Consider the following 16,008-nt stretch of genomic DNA (forward strand, 5'->3'; position numbering starts at 1 on the left):
GTACGCCAAGAAACGGTTATATTACTGTTTTACATCAATTGTTTTAGATATTAAGGATATATTCAAAAGTAAATTCATGTTTTATCTCACAATATAATTTACTACCAAATACATAGGTTATGTAAAACATGCAGACATTTAAAATCTACTTTCAGTTCTAAGCCTGGTTTTGTTATAAATAGCATAATTATAATTCTATATCTCACTGAAACTGCATAATTTGAGTCCTTTCTATCTTTTCTGCCCATATTGCTCTTAATTATAAAACCAAGTTTTTAGTTTACATATTTTGTAAAAATTGTGCACCTATTTATTAGTTGAGTTTGTTTTTCTGATATAAATCATTACTTATTCAAATATTTAGGAAGATTTTTTTAAAAAGAAAGCCTAAGTACAATAAAGTTAAGTACACATTTGAATTTATATGTACACACATATAAAGTACATAAATACCTGCTGGTTTGACTTATTCAAGACCTGACCAGAGGACAATGATTTAATACTGAATCCCAGGCCTCCCTGGTGATGCAAGCGGTTGAGTGCAGCACTGTGAAGCTGTCCGCAGCCTCTGTCGGTTCGATCCCTGGCGGCCGTGGAGCAAGCCACATGGTGGGGCAGACCTCTCCTGTCTTGCCTGCTGCTCCCCTCAGCAGTGTATTTCAGTCAGTCTGCCTGTTCTGTTCTCTGCTCTAGTGAATCCTCTCACTCTCCCGCACATCTGGCCTGTACTCCGGTTCTTGTATAAATAAATCTTTAAAAATACATATATTAAAAAAATACTGAATCCTAAGGTAGAACAATAAAGAAATCATAAGCTACAAAGTATTTCCCTTTGCCAAGTTTAACAAAGTGTTTGGAAAAGATGGTAACATATAATGACAATATTTCATATGTATTAAGACTGGACCAGACTACAGTAATCCATATGAGAGGAGGGAAGAGCAAAGGGGAATAGGATAACCTCAGGTCCCAGTAAGTTAAGATTTATTTTTTTTTAAGATTTATTTATTTATGCATATAAGAACTGGGGTACAGGCCAGAGGTATGGGGGGGGGGTGAGAGGATCCACCAGAGACAGAGTGGGGAACAGAACAGGCAGACTGACTGATATACACTGCTGAGGGGAGCAGCGGGTGAGTCAGGAGAGGTCTGCTACCCTATGTGGGTTGCTCCCTGGCCAGGGATGGAACTCTGTGCTATAGTGGCTGCGGATAGCTCCATAAACTGCATTATAACCCCTGCACCACCAGGGAGGCCCTTAAGATTTTAAAAGGCAGTTTTCAAAACTGAGGGGAGCTGAGAGACACTAGTCACATTGGTAGACAATGTCTGATGATCCTGAACAGACTTGAGTCTGTGAAATTACAACTTTAAAAGAGCTGCTTCTGCAGGAGCCCAGTGTTACCACTTTCCTTGCTGGAACTTTGGTCCTAGAAGAGGATCAAAATAAGAGACTCCAGGTATTTTGCAATGGTTCTTTTGATTTGGAGGAAAGCAAAGAACTGAGATTTGGGGCTATTTTTGTTTGGGGGAACCAAATCAAAAAGGGATGATGTACAGAGGTCAGGTCGCCTGAATGCAAGAAAATCTTGTAAACGCCAAAGCCACCCTGGTACTTGACATGACTTGCTCCTGAGTCCCTAATGTTGGGTTCTCCACTGAGTCCTCAAGTGTTCCCTTAAATCACAAGTGTTGCAAGAGGGGGAGGGATTCATGGAAGACTAACAAAAGCAGCAGGAGGTAACAGAACAGAAATGTTCCTTTCTTCCACCAGATACAGCCACTTTGCAAAACAGAGCATTTGCTCCCTGCCCTCCTGTGACTTGTGTTGCTGCAATCAAGACGTTTCCAGAATTCCTACGTTGCTTTCATACTCAAGGCATAGAAATTCCCGTGCACAAGGGGATAGCTATTTCCCAATGAATCAAGAAGTGTGACATCAGTTTCTGCGCTTCTCCTGCATCCAGCACTGATTCCCAAATGCTTTCTTTTACCATCTGACTCAACAAACACTTTCATCAGCACTTTTCATGGAATACAGTAGTCGGATTTTTCCAGTGAAACAATGCATACTGAGTTTCCTTGGGTGATAACATTAATTAAGAACATTTAGGAGATAGATGGGTGGGTGGGTGGCTGGGAGAGATTAACAATCGTTTCCAGTCAAAATAAGACTACAATAACCACTGCTTGAAGGGGTCATTGAAAACCTTTGGGTTTAGAGATTTAGAGATTTAGGGATGGGAGATTAAAGAAAAACACAAAACCAGTAACATTACATAAGCAATGTGTTTGTACAGATACGCACACATTTAAATATTCTTTGATCCGACGTGTCTGGCCCCAGTCATTCCTACAGCTGTCTGTACTCCCTGGATTCAATCCCCTCCAACTCCCCCCACCCCTACCCCCGGCTTCCCAGGCAGCCAAGGACCCTTCCTCTACCCTCTTCTCTGCCCCCATAGAAACCCTCGACTTTCCACCCGGTTAGACTCGAGATCCAGGCACTTTCCTTCCCCACGTGACCTGTCCGGCCATCAGGTCCGAGGCCCTCCAGTCTCCCTCAATATCCCAGGCCCCATCGCTGCCACCCGCGTTCCTTCCTCTTCCTGGGCTCCTAGCTCCGCGTTCCTGGACCCACTTCAGGGCCGTGGCTGCCGGAACCCGTCGGGGAAGAGCTCTCGTGGGGCATTTCTGGCACCACGTGCGAGCCCCAAACTCCAAATCTCCCGTCCCGCCCCGTGGGGCCACCTGCCCCGGCAGGCGCGCCAGCCCGGCTCGGCTTCTGGTGTGCAAGGCGCCAAAATGGCCCCAGGCAGGCCGCCCCCCCATAACGGGAGGCCCCGGCTCAAACCTGGGGCCGCTCGGCGGTTTCTTTCTAGAAGCGGAGGCGTGAGGGCCGAGGAAGGGGAGCGAGCCGCGCCCTCGGGCCGGCGCGGTCAGGACGCCCCTGCCTGCGCAGCCCCGAGGGCCCCGCGTCGCTCTCCCGAGCCAGGGTTCTCAGGAGCGGGCCGCGGGAAAGACGTTAGCGGGAGGAGTTAGCGGCTGTTGGGAGAACCGGTTCAAGGAAACTGCCCCTTCCGCGGCCCCGCCATCGCGGGCCGGGCCGCCTCGCTCCCTCCCCGGCCGGGGCGCTGGCCCAGCAGGCGCGCGCGCCGACGGCGACCGCCCGCCCCGGCACGCCCGGGCAGGGCCGAACAGGAGGAGCCCGGGCAGCGCCCGTTGGCCCCGCCGGGCCCTGAACGCCCAAGGGCAGCGGCGCGTCGGCCCGGAGCGCGTCAGGTGAGGGGGTCGCCATGGCGATGCGGCCCCGGGGCGCCCGCCCGCCGCGGTTGGCATGGAAGCGGCGCCCCCGCGAGGCCGCCGAGCGCCGCTGATTGGCCGATTCAACAGACGCGGGGGGCGGGTGGAAAGTCATTAGTGCTGAGCGCCGGGGCCGCCCGGGCCGCCGCCGTCGGGAGCGCCCGGCTGGAATCTATTAACACCTCTGTCCCCTGCCGCCCCGCCCCGCCCCACCCCCGCCCCCCTGGCCCCTCCAGCCCCAACCCTCGTGTGCACTCGCTAATTATATTAGTTGGAGATACACATATAAAGATATAACGCTGAGAAGATCTAGACCCGCTGTGGGTTCCAAGCAGGTTTGGGGGCTTTCTGTCTGATGGGAGGGGGCCGCGGAGCAGCACTCTGAAGGTCACTTGGGAAAGGAATGAACTTTCTGGCAGCGGCAGATCCCAGGTCTTTTGTTTGCAGGAGGGGGCAGAGGAGCATCTCTGCCAGGAGAAGACTTGGGCTGGTAGTTTTAGACTCCTAGTTAACGTGCGGCTTAGTTTCCTGACCTGGTGATTGTCAGAAAGTCGTGCCAGCCTTCGGCCAAGTCTTGGAAGGAAGACTCGAGAAATGCTTATTACTGGTTCTGAGATAGCTTTGATCCACTTGCGCCTTTCAGCCCTGATTGCAAGAAAGATCTAAAGTGTTGGTGCCTCTCCCTCCTAGAGATTCACTGCATTCTTGGGGTTCCTGCTTGGAAGAGGCTAAGTAACTGCTTTGTCTCTGCTTTTCTTTGCCCATAGCAGCCCGTGAAGACTGAGGCTATGCATCTCAGCAGCTCTAAGAGTGGAGTCGTTCAGGCTCCAGTGGCCCGAGGTCCTGATGCCTGTCAGATGATAACCAGAGCCCAGCTAGGCCAGGATCCCCCGCAGAGAACAGTGCTAGGGGTACTAACCGAGAATGGGCAGTACAGGAGGACCTGTGGCCAGGTAATGTCTCAGAAGCTCTGCAAAAGCTGCTTGTTGAGAAGGGTTCTCATGTCCGGGAGGGCAGGGAAGTGGGGGGGGGGGCGGTGTGGAGCGGGAATGACACGTTTTTCTTGCAGTTTTACCTACAAACTCCCTTAAATTTTCCATCCCTGGAATCTGTACTATAGGGATATTGATTTTTTTTTTTTTTAAAGACTACCTTATGTGGTCCCTTTTCAAGCTAGAAATGGTGAATAATTTCTTAGTTATTTTTCAAGTATCAAGGAAATATTTCCAAGAACTGTTTGGATAACGTGTATGTAAAGTTATTCAAGTGTGGGGTTGGAAAGAAATGTGAATGCTGCCAAATAAACTATGGAACTAGGCTTCTCCCACGTTCAGACAGATGCAGGTTGTGCCTGAAGCAATCCTGAATAACCTTTGCTCTGTTCATTGGGAATAGTATTAGAATCAGGATTGGATCTGGCTAGATTAAATTACTTCAAGAAGCATGCTTTGAAAGCAGACATCTATCCAGTACTGATAAAGGGCATTTGAGCAAACAGATAATCAGATGAGCCACCAAGATATTAGTTGCTTGGGTTTAATTGATCATTTAAATTGATCATTTAAATTCCTTAAGAGATTTAAAGCAAATCAGACACTGAGATGCCAGTGAGGTATTTGGATCCTTAAAAATGAATTTGAGTAGAAAAAAGCATTTCCAAATCTGCTATTAGACAAGATTTTCACAATGCCTTAAACCAGCTGTGCACACCTGTACTAGAATGACACCAGCAATTAGTACAATGAAATAGATAGGCCAGATAGCCTTCCTATTTGTAGGTGAGACAAAAACCAAGAGGTTTAAGAAAGGCAAAACAAACAAAGAAAAGAACGTGGTGGTTGGCAGATTAGAAACTCCTCATTTACTCAAGTCTTTTGCCTTTTGGTAATATCTGATGGACCTAGGGAGGAAGGAGGGAGAGCTACACGAAGAAATCTGTTCAAAGCTTTGGAAAAAAATTGAGATCAAGTGGTTTTAACAAGTTTAATTTGCTTAGCAATATTTACTTCTTGCAACTTAAAGTCTAAAACCTGGTTCTCATGAATTGGCAGTCATGTCTATGATGACTGGTCTCACTTTAAATTCACAACCATTTTTTTCTTTGCCTCTTTCATTGCTTGGTGTGCTTTTCATTTCCCTGTTCTAGTCTTCTACAATCTGTTTAGAAATATATTTTATACTTTCCCTTCACCTTTTCATTTTCCAAAATCTCCACCTCCATCCTTACTCTAGTTACTTTGTATTTTATTTTTCTAAAAATATAGAAACAGAAAGTTTCCTTATGCTCCCACATGCCATGCACTGCTATTCCCATCCTGCTACATGATTGATATGACCCTGTTCTTAGACCAGGTGTATCCCCGACATGTATAGTGCTCTTGCGTCTTCAAGGATAGCATTCTAGCAACTCTTTTCTTTCCTCAGTTTTCTCTATTGGGTCAAACCCATGAATGTACACATATAGTGTATTTTTCTTTGCTATCTTAAAAAGCTCTCAACTACCAAGCTCTTTGCAGTGACTGCCTCATTTAAAGTAATATTTATTATCTAGAATTTAGATAAGAATAGAATATAAACTCCATCTGGATGAGGATTTGGAGTGTCAGGTTTATTGCTATATTCCCTTTGCTTAGAATAATGCCTGGCCAGAGTGGTATGCAAGTATTTGTTCAACAAATACTGCCTTTAGTTCTTCACTTGTTCTCTTTTTTTTCAATTCTCAGTCTCTTCCTTACTTAATTGATCGATAGCATTTGACATAGTCATTACTTATTCCTTGAAATAATTTTTTCTCACTCAGCTTGGACATCATCACTGGCCACTCCTCATTGGCCACTCCTTCTCAATATCCTGGTTCTTCCTGATCCAATCTCTAAATGTTAGAGTCCCTCAGGGCATGGCACTTGACCTGAATCATTCCCTTAGTAATCTCTTTAAGCCTTGCATTAAATCCCCTCTATCTGTTGATGAGTCATCCTTTTAGCCCTGGGTCTCTCAGGCTCACATAGTTCAGCAGACCACTTGACATCTCCACTTGGAGCATTGCTGTCTTTGACTCTTCTTTTTCTCCCACCCACATCTAATTCGCTGAGAAAGTACTATTGGTCCTACCTTTTTTTTTTAAAAAGATTTATTTTTATTTATACATACAAGAACTGGGAAGAGGCCAGAGTTGTGGGGCATGAGAGTATTCACCAGAGACAGAGTAGGGAACAGAACAGGTGATAGACTGAAAGACACTGCTGAGGGGAGCAGTGGGCGAGTCAGGAGAGGTCTGCTGTGCCATGTGGGTAGCTCCCTAGCCAGGGATTGAACTCATGCTGCAGTGGCTGCCATGAGCTTCATAGGTTGCGTCTTAACCCCTTGCGCCACCAGGGAGGCCCTGGTCCTACTTTTTAAAATGTCTGTTATCTTTTCACTTCTTAATCTTTACTGTTACTCTTCATAACTGGTCATCTCACTCATATTACTTGTTCTCTGTATCTCATGGTGCTCCTTTTAAGACATAAGTCAGATCATAGTGCTTGCTCTACTGCCTCAAGCTGTTCAGATTGCTGATCTATTCAGACTGCTGACCTCTGAATAGAAGACAGTCTTTAAATGGCCTGTGTTAAGGCCTCTGTGATCTGGCTTCTCTTTTCTTTCTGACCTCATGTCCTACACAGCTCTCTTTTTTGTCACTTTGCCCCATCTGCTCCTTGTTGTGTCTTTAAGATAATCTTACATTCCAATATCAGAGCCTTTAACCAAGCTGTTCTTTCTGCCCAGAATGCTCTTCCCCCTCTATCTGTGTGACATACTCCCCTACCTCCTCCTTTACCTAACTCTTATCCTCTTTGTTGGGCCTCCTCCTAGTCACTATTTAAAATGGCAGTGACACTCCTTTCCTTATGTTATTCATCAGAAGATAGTCAATATTTGTTGGATAAATATACATCTCAACTGTATCTAGTAGCAAAACTCAAACTTGACAGTAACTAGGAATCAGGGTTATAAGGTCTAGTAATTTGTGATTTTAACCCTTTATATATTCTGTTTTTTTGTTTTTTTTTTCTCTAGTACTGCCACGAAGGATTTTTTCCTTTCCAGGCATAAACAATTCTTAACTTGCTAGATTAAAGGAAGGGTTTTAGCATCACTACTAACTCGGAAATAGTCTCAAAAGTAAACACCAAGATTTAATTATAAACAATGCAGGTAATGAGACCTAGCATTTATATCAGTGTAATTCACACCCACAAAGCTCACCCACCCGCTCTGATTCAGCTGATGATTTTCAGGCCATCCACCCGACTTATATACATGTAGTTGTCCATTGAGGAGCACATAGAGCTGTTCTCATTGTGAGTGATACAGGAAAAAAGAAGAAAAGAGAGAAATGATTGAGAACTAGATTTCTCCAAGGGTAATTGCACCATGTCATACAAAAAGATGATCTAACTTGAGAGTATTTAGCAGTATGAGTTTCTAAAATCATCATGTTTCTAATAGTTGGGTGAAAAATGGGAATTTCATAGGGGTCTAAGGACTAAATTTTAATTATTTAAGGAGAACAGTAGGAACTGAGTAACTATGCGTCAAGAACTTTTTTGGGTCTGGTATGGTACCCAACTTTTTGGGTAAGGGATTTTATGAAATCTTTTAATGCTATAAACACGAAAGTATGAAAGTGAATTTACAATTCTCCCTGTACCGCCCCACACATGTGGTGCCTATTTCATCTTGGAGGAACTATAGTTTCCCTTTTTCTCTATAATCTTAAGTTACCTTTGATAAATATCTGAGGAAGATGACAAATATTAGGTAACTTTCTTCCCCAAATGTAAGCAAAGATAAGGAAGAAGTCATGTCTTGAAAACTTCATTTTCTGAAGTTGCAAGCATAGAGAATTTAAGATTTCTCTCACCTTCCCAGCCGGCTAGTTTGGGCCCCATGGGCTCACATCACCTAGAGGATCTTTGGAGTAGCCTTTCATACACACACAAAAAAAAAATCATAATCCTTTCCCAGGGGATCGCAACGCTAAGGTGTTTCTCTGGATCAGAAAATGTCTTCCCTCCAGCTGGAAAGAAAGTGCTCTCTGACTGTGGGATCCATGTGCCGGCCAAACAAGGATTTGATATCTACATGGATGAGCTTGAGCAGGGGGACAGAGACAGCTGCCCAGAGAGAAATGGGATGACCTTTGAGGAGGTGTATGAAGTTGACACCAGCACACTCAAGTCAGACCTTCACTTTCTGCTGGATTTTAGCACAGGTAATCTGACGCTCCCAGAGTTGACAGTACCGTTTGTACTTCATCACCTGTAGTGTTCAATTGCATGTAACTGGCAAGAGAAAACCACCAAGAAATGACTATGTTCATAGCTGCCTGTGGAGGGATAGTGAATGGAATACATTTTTAAGTCAGTTGTCTTAGCTGATATTGTTGAACCCCTACAGTTTCCCCTATGCTGGTAGATTCATCGCTCCACTCCCAGTCTGAGGATATACCAGATTTTGGTACAGATGTGGTAAATGTGACTGAATATGCTGAAGAAATTCATCAGTACCTTAGAGAAGCAGAAGTGAGTTTTCCTAACTTCTACCTTAATTTCCATCTCCCTTTGCACTTAATAAAGTTAAGTTTATAAAGTTATAAACTCTTAGCTATAACCACTACTGAGTGACATTCTTTGATAGCCATAAGAAAGAATAGTTGTGGAGTAGCAATTGGATTATTTCTCTATGACTCAAAGGTTTATGTATGTGAGAATTTCACTATTAGGAATAGTTATTTCCCCATTCCCCCCTTCCTTTAAGTCATTTGTCACCTAGTAATACTACAGACCAGCTTTTCTCAGTTTCTTCCCTAGCATGGTTAAGATTTGTTTGACTATTGATCAGTTTCCTCCTAACCTTTGCTCTTGAAATATTTTAAAATAGCAGTTGTTCTGTGGAATGATTTTCTGATCGAGCAACTACTTAAATATCAAAACTCCCCAAACAGATAAGACACAGACCCAAAGCACACTATATGAGAAAACAACCAGATATCACGGACGGCATGCGGACGATTCTGGTGGACTGGCTGGTTGAGGTTGGAGAAGAATATAAGTTGCGAGCAGAGACTCTCTACCTTGCCGTCAATTTCCTGGACAGATTTCTTTCATGCATGTCTGTTCTGAGAGGGAAATTGCAGCTGGTAGGAACAGCAGCTATTCTTCTGGCTTCGTAAGTGTTTTTCCAGTTTAAATAATATGAAACTGCAGCCTGTCAAAACACTTGATTTTCCCACTTATTGAAGAAATGACAATGCTTGATAATTAAAATGTTATCATACCTCTTTTGATAAGAGATCATTATTTTTATAGTATTTGCCGAGAAACTAAATCTTACCCACTCTTCACTTCAGATATTTATGATTTATAGCAGCAAGTCCAATATTATTACTAAGGCAACCATCAGCTCAAATTCAGGATTCAATTTAAATATTTTGGAATATGGTCTTTGTTCTGTGTTCTAATAGAAGTGAAAGTCCCCATTTAAAGAGAGTTTGGTTATATAAAAACCTTCTTTATGATCTAGCAAATTGCCCAGAATAGCATAGTTAACTTGGCTACAGTGAATAAGCTATTTTAGGTTGTTCCTGTCGGTCATTCATCATAATACCTAATTGTGTGGAAAAAGAACTGCCTTTAATTAAGGCACCTACTGGTGAGTGGTAGTTTTCTTTCTATTCCTATGGCCTCAGACAATCTTTTTGTTAATGCCGAAAAAATTGCCACAATTCCCCTACATGAAGTAGAAACAAAAGCAAAACTTGATATAAGTGAAATTATATCATTACTTTTCTCTGGACTACATAGCATCATTTGCTAATTCAAAGAAGAAAGTGGAACATGATTTTTTTTTTTAAATAATAAATTTTATTTTTATATTCCCCATACAATTGCAGCCCCCCCCCATTCTGACCCCAAACCCTCCCCTCCCGCCCCCGCCCCCCTAAAAGTGTCTCTGGTTCATAGTTTTTTGTTGATTTTGATTTTCACTTTCTTATAGTTATTCATTATCCTGGTCCCTTATTTAAGTTTTCTAGATTCCTGCTATGAGTGAGACCATCCGGTATTTTTCTTTTTCTTTCTGGCTTATTTCGCTGAGCATGATCCCTTCCAGCGCCATCCATGTTGCTGCAAATTGCATGTGTTTATCTTTTTTGAATGCTGAGTAATATTCCATGGTATATATGTACCACATCTTCTTGATCCAGTCATCTATTTTTGGGCATTTGGGTTGTTTCCAAAGCTTAGCTATTGTAAACAATGCTGCTATAAACATAGGGGTGCAGGTGTTCTTTGGAATTGATGTTTCTGTGTCCTTTGGGTAAATACCTAGGAGTGGAATTGCTGGATCATATGGAAGCTCTATGTTTAGTAGGTCCAGAAATCTCCACACAGCTCTCCACAGTGGTTGGACCAGTTTGCACTCCCACCAACAGTGCAGAAGAGTGGAACATGATTTTTTAAAAAAATCTAAGACCTGATGAAATTTTTTTCTGCCATTGTGTTCAACATAATACTTTTTGCCATGGGATGGTTTAAAGTCTAGCGAGTAAGAGAAATATACCTGTTTGTGTGTCATTTAGAAGCTTTTAGTAAACCAGAGGCCAAAAGCCTAAAATTCTCCTTTGGAAATTGTTTCTGTTACCACCCCTAACGGTCCTCCAACCTGTCCTCTAGTGCTTATGTCTTGTTTTGGAAACAAGCTCTTAATCTTTTCCTGGTCCTGCCCTGTGTAGTGATAGTTAAGTAGACATGTGGATTCAAAGTAAATAAGTGTGTAAGGACCGTGCAAGGGAATGGTTGTGTGCAGAGAACAAAAACTCTCTACCTTTCACAGGAAATATGAAGAGATATACCCACCGGAAGTAGATGAGTTTGTGTACATAACAGATGATACTTATACAAAGCGACAACTGTTAAGAATGGAACACCTGCTCCTGAAAGTTTTAGCATTTGATCTAACAGTGCCAACTACCAACCAGTTTCTCCTTCAGTACTTAAGAAGGCAAGGCGTCTGTGTCAGAACTGAGAACCTGGCCAAGGTATGCCCCCTGACTTCTAGGAACATCTCAGTGCCTAGGAGAGTAAAAAGTAGGCTTTCCAAATCAGATTTCAGTTCTTTGTCCTTTTCAATTATGTGTCTGGGAAGGAAAAACGTCTTTTGGTTCAAAGAAAACTAAAATTAAGAATGAACTTCTGGTTAAGAGCTATTACTATAGGTCCCATTTGACAGACACAGGTTGCATACAGACCACATGCAAGCAATACCTCCTGGCTTGATTTAGTTTTAATCTCATCCTAACATATTAAATAACAAAGCATTCATTGGTCATCTGGAGCTATATAACTTAAGTTGCAAGCATTAAATATTGGTTCAGAAAACTTGGCTTTCAAGCCCTGTAATCTAGGATCTGGTATTTATATACTATGCATAGAGTAATAAGGATGTCTATGTAAATTTTCTATTGTGTTTCCTCTAACCTGACAAGTTCTCACTGTGCACATTTGCCTCATAAATAGATAATTTTAAGATGGTCATAGTTTTGCCTGTTGATGGAGGACTCTGTTCCCATTCCAGAGCAATGCTATTTTACCTGACCAGGAATACTATTCATGTAAGTTAAGAAAACTGACTGGGGGCCTCCCTAGTGGTGCAGGGGTTAAAATCTCAGTGCTATCAAGCTATCGGAAGCCACTGCACACTATTTCAATCCCTGTCCAGGGAGCTAACCCACATAGTGCAGCAGACCCCTCCTGTTTCACCTGCTGCTTCCCTCAGCAATGTATTTCAATAGCTCTGCCTGTTCTGCTCCCCACTGTGTCTCTAATGAATCCTCTCACCCCACCGCACCTCTGGCCTACAACCCAGTTCTTGTATGTATAAATAAAAATAAATCTTTAAAATAAAAAAAGAAAGAAAACTAACTAATCACATATACTGAACAGGTATACTGAAATTTATTATGACATAAATGTTATACTTCTTACGGACAGATATACCAGATATTAATCCAGTGAACCATTTTAAGTATCTACTGATGTGCTCAGCCTTAGATATAGACTGAACAAAGATAAGACTCAGTTTGTTCCCTTGGCATTTCTAGGATTACTTGTAACTTTAGTCAAAGTTCTAACTCCAAATGAGATTTTTTTTCTCTTGTGCTTATTAGTATGTAGCAGAACTGAGTCTACTTGAAGCTGACCCATTCTTGAAATATCTTCCTTCATTGATAGCTGCAGCAGCTTATTGCCTGGCAAACTATATTGTGAACAGACACTTATGGGTAAGATTCTAATCATCTTCTGGATGAAATTCAAGGTTTATCTAAAATCTGTTCAATAAGTCGTGAAACTTAGCATGAACTGGCCTATTTTGAGGAGAGTTGATTTAATGAGGAACTGTTTGTCTTGCCACCAGACTACAATATGCTCCAGAGTCCTGCAGGTCAGCCTTCATGGCTTGACTCAATGGTTTTGCTCTACAGGGAACAGATATTACAACATATCAAAGACATGTGTTGGCATGCTTCTTCAGCAGAAGTAGGCTTGGAAGTCTTAACATCCACTGTCATGCAAGAAGGGCCCTTATAGTGTAAGCGCTGACTGCTTCAAACAACGTGGGCCCCAGTAGGATGACCAGCAGGTCACATCAGGGCAGTTAGCATTGCATCTTGGCTGGAGAAGGTAGCAAGATTGGGAACTGGCCCCTAGATTTGGTTCTGAGGCTCACTTTTGTGCTAAAAGAAATGGATTTGTCTGCTTTTGTTTTCTGGAATACTCATTTCTTATTCTGCCATTGGCGAAGGATCTTTCATGGTTTATATTAAATAGTGGGTTTCAGGTAAATAGGGGCTTATTAGAGATTAGTTAAATTTCTGCTCATGAAGGAATAGGTAAAGCAACCTGCTTCCAAATTGAGCATCATAAATATACATATGAACACATTTACGACTCTGACTGTTCTTAATATTTTATTTATAGCATATTTGAAGAGGGTTGGTTACAGTTCCTTTTGAGATGACTGTGGATACTTAGTGATTAATTCCCTTTATTGCACAATAAGTTTCATCTTCCGAATTTTAATGTCTTAGAGAGTTACATGAAATAATTTTTTTCTTTTGTCTTGATTAGCCAGAAACCCTTGCTGCATTTACAGGCTATTCATTAAGTGAAATTGTGCCTTGCCTGAGTGAACTACATAAAGCATGCCTTGATATACCCCATCGACCTCAGCAAGCTATTAGGGAGAAGTATAAAACTTCAAAGTAAGTCCCTGAAATATTCTTATCTAGGCTCACCATTTAAAGGGTTAATGGGTTATAGCAATGTCAGAATTAAAAATAGGAGAAATTGTATATCTGGTGCAAGGCTGGAAAAGTAAGCTTGCATGTGAAATCAAGAAAATCGATTTGGGGAAGTCTAGATTATACTTTGTCAGCTCGTAGTACAGTCAGCTTCCTCCCTCCCTCCCTCCCTTCCTTTCTTCCTCAAACGTTTTCTGTGGCCTCACTGAGATTTTACAAAACTGAAGAACTTGTGCTGAACTTGCTTTGGGTCTCATTTCAGGTACATGCATGTGTCTCTCATGGAACCACCAGCAGTTCTTCCTCTACAATAAGTTCAGAACTGAAGCATTTTCAGAACCGATCCTCAAGGTCAACAAAATTGGTCTTAAATTTTACAGTTTTCTGCAGGTTGGGTCAAGTAGTGTTGCTACAGTATAGGTGACATTTGAAAAAAATGTAAATGTATTTGTATTCTCTTAGATATTAGTAGCTTGTAATATATAGTCTTAACATTTTTTTAAAGAATAAATAACTTGCCTTATGACCACGTGTTAAGCTTATTTACTCATGAAGCACGGTTGATACACTTGCCTGAGATTTTAGCAGAGTATTTTAAATGTCATCTCTATTTCAAGAATTCCTCTAAGTGGGTTTTATAAATCTGGCACACTCTTAGGAGTGAGTGCTCTGGGGAATCGAGGAATTGTCATGTTTGAAAAAATGACAACCTGAGGCTTTTTCTCTTCCTGTGCCTACTCTTCACATAGCTCTCCATAAATTGGTAAAGGAAGACGGCCAAGCCTAGATGGAAGTGAAGGGCCAGAAACAAGTGTCGTAGTTTCCTTTTGGAGTCCCAGGCAGTAAAGATGGTGGACTGAGGGCTCAATGTGATCAGCTACCGCTGAGGGGTGACATAATTAATTCTAATGCAGATATGTATTGCTCATTTTGTAAGGGGATACAATTAGGGCAATGTTCAATTTTGATGGAGTCATCCCTCAAACATGTATTTCAGACATAGAACATACTCTGAGAAGTAGAAAAAACAAAATTCATGATTTGATGGGACTTCAGAACAGTGAAGCTAGCCCTCATGTATGTCCCTTGGGAGGTATCCAGGCTAAGTTTTGCTCTAGTTCCAGTTATTCATGACCCTACACTTCATTATACATTCATACATGGCCCTTCCAACTGTACTTATGTAAGATACTAGATAGGGAAAATTAGAGAATGACAACCAAACATTTTGTTGTTCCCAAACAACAAAAGTTGTTCCCAACTTTCTTTGGGAGATTGGAAGGAAAACCAAGAATAGACTTGACCTTGAGGGGGAGGGGATTGAATATAAATTTTATTAAATTGAACCCTGGAGAGCCCTCTGTGCTATGTGTACCTCAGACTCCTGTCACTAACCCTGTGCTCCCCCCTACCCCACCCAGGACTCAGCTCAGATGGCCTTGTGGAGGCAAGAACAACAGAAAATATGTATTTTCTAAATCCCTTTATATAGAAAAGATCAATTACCCTACACAAAATATAAATATTCTCACCTGATTCATAATCATATTAACTTTATTAAATTGTTTATTGAGGTGATACTGGTTTGAAACACCTTGTATGTTTTAGGGGTGTAGGTTCATACCTCTTTAAATGTATGTTATATCACATCTACCACCAAAGCACCAAAAATCCACCACTGTCCATTGGGCCTCTTGGCCCTTTACTTCCCACCCCACCCTCCCCACTGGTGGTCTCAGCCCAGTGTCCTCCCACCTAGCCCTGGTTTAGTCATCACATTCATTGGTCACTCTTTCCCCGCATCATTAAGAGGCACCTGTCAGAGCAGGGCTGTGTCCATGGCTGACAACCCCATCCTCTGCTCAGTGTGTGGGCCCTCACATGTACAGATGCCTTCTCCCCTCATACTTCAGGTGATAGGTGCCAAAGCAACAGACTTTAGAATAAAAGGAAAGTACTAGAAAGGGGCCTGCTCTGCTGCCACAGTCTCAGGGTGAACTGGAGAGGAAAGATCAGCTGAGAAGAGGGAATGGGGTCAACTGGGGCTCATCTGACTAAGTACAAACAATGCTACTTGGAAGGATTTGTTCTCTTTACTTTAGTATACAATAAAAGAGAATGAGGGCCTCCCTGGTGGCACAGGCAGTTGAGCGTCACATTGTGAAGTTGACCACAACCTCTGCAGCGCGGGTTCAATCCCGGCTGGCCAGTGAGAATCCCACACGGTGAAGCAGACCTCTCCTGTCTCGCCCGCTGCTCCCCTCAGCAGTGTATTTCATCAGTCTGCCTGTTCTGTTCTCTGCTCTGTCTCTGGTGAATCCTCTCACCCTCCCGTGCATCTGGACTGTACCCCGGTTCTT

At 42.6% G+C, this 16,008-nt stretch overlaps 1 protein-coding gene across 6 annotated transcripts; it reads left to right on the forward strand.

Annotated features, from left to right (window-relative positions):
- The first annotated feature begins 3,245 nt into the window (after positions 1–3,245).
- On the forward strand, positions 3,246–14,167 carry CCNA1 (cyclin A1). 6 transcript variants are annotated; one of them, XM_037527186.2, is made up of 9 exons: positions 3,246–3,282; positions 4,071–4,256; positions 8,314–8,560; positions 8,746–8,870; positions 9,293–9,516; positions 11,182–11,386; positions 12,515–12,628; positions 13,476–13,609; positions 13,911–14,167. In XM_037527186.2, the coding sequence occupies exons 2-9, from the start codon at positions 4,092–4,094 to the stop codon at positions 13,960–13,962; spliced, it is 1,266 nt and encodes a 421-aa protein (XP_037383083.1). In that variant the 5' UTR covers positions 3,246–3,282; positions 4,071–4,091; the 3' UTR covers positions 13,963–14,167. The 6 variants fall into 6 exon arrangements, with proteins under 6 accessions (XP_037383083.1, XP_037383081.1, XP_037383076.1 ...); XM_037527184.2 differs by lacking the exon at positions 3,246–3,282 and adding an exon at positions 3,524–3,638; XM_037527179.2 differs by lacking the exon at positions 3,246–3,282 and adding an exon at positions 3,590–3,623.
- Positions 14,168–16,008: the final 1,841 nt, after the last annotated feature.

The sequence above is a fragment of the Talpa occidentalis genome, unplaced genomic scaffold, assembly GCF_014898055.3.
Source record: "Talpa occidentalis isolate TD23 unplaced genomic scaffold, MPIMG_talOcc4v2.1 talOcc4.5, whole genome shotgun sequence".
NCBI classification, from domain to species: domain Eukaryota; kingdom Metazoa; phylum Chordata; class Mammalia; order Eulipotyphla; family Talpidae; genus Talpa; species Talpa occidentalis.

Bases quoted from the DNA above. Each gene is read 5' to 3' on its own strand.
- CCNA1 (XM_037527186.2), top strand. From the start codon at position 4,092: ATGCATCTCAGCAGCTCTAAGAGTGGAGTCGTTCAGGCTCCAGTGGCC. The intron at 8,871-9,292 runs GTGAGTTTTCCT...CTCCCCAAACAG, and splicing joins AGTACCTTAGAGAAGCAGAA to ATAAGACACAGACCCAAAGC. The intron at 13,610-13,910 runs GTAAGTCCCTGA...GTCTCATTTCAG, and splicing joins GAGAAGTATAAAACTTCAAA to GTACATGCATGTGTCTCTCA.